The sequence below is a fragment of the Colias eurytheme genome, chromosome 22 (genome assembly GCF_061535395.1).
Source record: "Colias eurytheme isolate Ceu_HAF_F1 chromosome 22, ilColEury1 Martin Lab GWU primary, whole genome shotgun sequence".
Classification (NCBI taxonomy): Eukaryota; Metazoa; Arthropoda; class Insecta; order Lepidoptera; family Pieridae; genus Colias; species Colias eurytheme.
Window position 1 is genome coordinate 8,420,001 of NC_143001.1, and position 3,249 is coordinate 8,423,249.

Here is a 3,249-nt window from a genome sequence, read left to right on the forward strand (position 1 = left end):
AAACACACAATTATGGACACTGAAAACTTCTATGACCTCGAAGACACTGACGGAAGTATGTCTCCGGCGCGTGTCGAGACAAGGCGGGGCAGGGCTGTGCTGCGTTCAAGCTCCAGCTCTGTCAACAGCATCATAGAAACGGATGGAAAAGACAGGCTGTGGCGGAAGCGGACGCTGGACACCAGCTGTTCTGGTTCCGACACAGAGGATGGCACAGGGGTTTTTACATCCCCATTTATTAAGACCACCTCAAAAAGAGGGAAGGGCCGCCCATCGGGTTCAAGCGCCACTCGGCGCGAGGCCACATTCGATATGACGAGGTTGCGTAAGAGGGAGTTGGAGGCGCAGGCCGAGAAGGAGGTTGCTGAGTGCGCCGAGCGCATTGAAGTGGCGCAAGCTAGCGCTCCTCTCCCTCCCATTCCAGCAAAGACAAACACGTCGGAGGCTCTCAGTCGCCGCATTGCCGATGACCTGGCTGCAATCGTGAAGGTGATGACCAAGTCATCAAATCTCAAGGGCACTTTCAAAAAGGCCTTGAAATTGGCCCACGATGACATTGAGCAGTCAGTAGCTCTATTAGAGAAACACACTGTCTCTGAGGAGACGAGATTGCTGCAGGCAGCCAATTCCCGCCTACAGGCGGAGCTCGACTCCCTGAAAAGGGAACTCCAAGAGGTGAAGGCCTCTCAGGGCTCGTCGCTGCCTGCTCAGCCCCAAGATTCGGATATCTTGCGCCAGGTCGGAGCAATGATTAACGCGAGATTTGAGGCTCTAGAGGAGCGTCTGCTGCCGGAAAAGCGCATAAGACCTCCACTGGCGGCAGATAGCAGGAAAGCGGCAAAGGCGGCTGAACAAGCGATGGCTGATGACCTCGCACCGCCCCCTCCATCAAAGGCGAGGACATATGCAGGTGTTGCGGCTTCATCGCAACCCGGTAGATCGGTGTCTGGGCCCGCAATTAAGAAAACCGCGAAGCAGACGGCGGTCCCAGCTTTGGAGATCGAGGCAACCTCGAAGAAGAGGAAAAAGAAATTGGCGAAGGGGAAGGAAAGGGTCCCCGTGCAGCCTGATCCGGCGGGTTCAAAGCCCCCCAGAAAAGATACGCTGGCCACGTCATCCGGCCTCCCGCAGCAGCCGTCAAAGGTCGGAGAGTGGACTGTGGTCGGAAAGCGAGGAAAAGAAAATAAGGGGAAAGGGAAGAAGCCTGCGGCTAAGTCCCGCAAGAAGAAGTCGCGAAAGCTCCACGCTCCGAATTCCTCGGCTGTCGTCCTTACCCTGCAGCCGAGTGCGAAGGAGCGTGGCGTAACCTACGCCGGTGTTTTAACGGAGGCGCGGCGTGGAATAGACCTCGCCGAAATTGGCATCAGTGCAATGCGTTTTAAGCGCGCTGTCACTGGTGCCAGGATACTAGAGATCCCCGGTGCTACCAGCACCAAGGAAGCGGACTCCCTTGCCGCCAAATTGCGGGAGGTCCTCGGTGAGGATAACGTTAAGGTGTCCAGGCCGGTCAAGTGCGCAGACCTGCGAATCACTGGCCTGGATGACTCGGCCACAGTCGAGGACATTGCGGCTGCGGTATCGCGCGCAGGGGAGTGTACCGCGGAGCATGTGAAGTGTGGTGGCCTGCGCACGGGCCCCCGAGGTGCTGTATCAGCCTGGGTTAGTTGCCCGGTGACTGCGGCGAAGAAGCTGGCGCAGGCGGGGCGCGTAATGGTTGGGTGGGCTTCGGCGAAAGTCTCTCTCAGCGAGCAGAAGCCCCTGCGCTGTTACCGCTGCCTGGAGGTGGGCCATGTCAGCGCCACGTGCTCCTCGCCGACGGACAGGAGTGCCACTTGCTTCCGCTGCAGTGAAACAGGCCATAAAGCTGGTGGATGCGATGCCGCCTCCGCTCGCTGTGCCCTATGCACGGAGGCAAAGCTACCGGCAGAGCATCGGCTTGGAAGCGCAGCCTGTAAGGCCCCGAAGCCTAAAAGAGGTGGAATGCGGAAGCAAGATGGCGCTCCAACGCCATCACGCTCTGCTCCGGTGCCTGATGAGGTACCGCAAACGGAGGCAGCCATGGAAACGCAGTAATGGCCCCACTGCGTTTTCTACAGGCCAACATCAACCACTGTGCCAGGGCCCAGGACCTTTTACATCAGAGTCTGGCAGAGTGGGAGATTGACGTGGCGGTAGTGTCTGAGCCATACAATCTGCCCCCCCGGGATAACTGGGTGGGCGATCTGGATGGCTTGGTGGCGCTGGTTGCTCAAGGCGACACACAGCTTGAGCAAATCATAAGGCGACGGGGATGCGTCTCGGCGGTTGTCAATGGCTTCACCGTTGTGGGGGCGTACTTCTCGCCGAACCGCTGCCTCGCCGATTTCGAGCAGTTCTTGGTTGAGCTGAGGGATCTGCTAGACTTCGCACAACCTCAATCTGTACTTCTGGCCGGGGACCTGAACGCCAAGTCGGTGTCTTGGGGCTGCGTGGCAAGTGATATACGTGGCTCGACACTCGCTGACTGGGCAGTTGCGTCGGGACTGACGGTTGTTAACCGTGGAGCAGAATTAACGTGTGTTCGGCAGAGGGGTGGATCCATTGTGGATGTCACGTTTGCGAGCCCCCCTCTCGCTCGTCGTATACAAGACTGGAGGGTTCTTTTGGACGTGGAGACGCTCTCGGATCACCGTTATATCCGGTTTAGCGTCTCCACGCCCTCGACGGCTCCCAGTCAATTCCCCCCTGGCGATTGTCGTCCACGCTGGGCACTTGGTAGCCTCGATAGGGAGCTCCTCATTGAGGCTGCCTTAGTGCAGGCTTGGCTCCCGTCGCAGCAGAATGGCGGCGAAAACGTAGAGGAGGAGGCCACTTGGCTTGCCGAAGCTATGTCTCAGGTGTGCGACGCGAGCATGCGGAGGGTGCGGTCGGTTCCACGTAGGCGCCAAATGTACTGGTGGTCCGCCGATGTTGCCCAGCTGCGTGCTTCATGCGTGGCTGCGAGGCGGGCGTACACCAGGCACAGGCGCCGTAGGCGGCGTGACGAAGAGGAGGAAGCGCGGTTATACGCCGTCTATAGGGACTGCATTGTGTCTCTGCAGCACGCCATCAGCAGCGCTAAGACCCGTGCATGGGAAGAGATGCTCGAGAGTTTGAACCGCGAACCTTGGGGTCGGCCGTATAAGAGGGTGAGGCAAAAGCTTCGCCCTTGGGCCCCGCCCTTGTCTCAAAGTCTCGAGCCACGATTTCTGGAGCAAGTGGTGACGTCCT

General features: G+C 58.8%; 1 protein-coding gene across 1 annotated transcript; it reads left to right on the forward strand.

Moving 5' to 3' along the window:
- Positions 1-2,072: 2,072 nt before the first annotated feature.
- LOC149898823 (uncharacterized) lies at positions 2,073-2,900 on the forward strand (the record flags this gene model as incomplete). The annotated part of the gene is made up of 1 exon (XM_090114857.1): positions 2,073-2,900. A coding segment is annotated over exon 1 (828 nt), but the record flags the coding sequence as incomplete, so codon positions are not given.
- Positions 2,901-3,249: the final 349 nt, after the last annotated feature.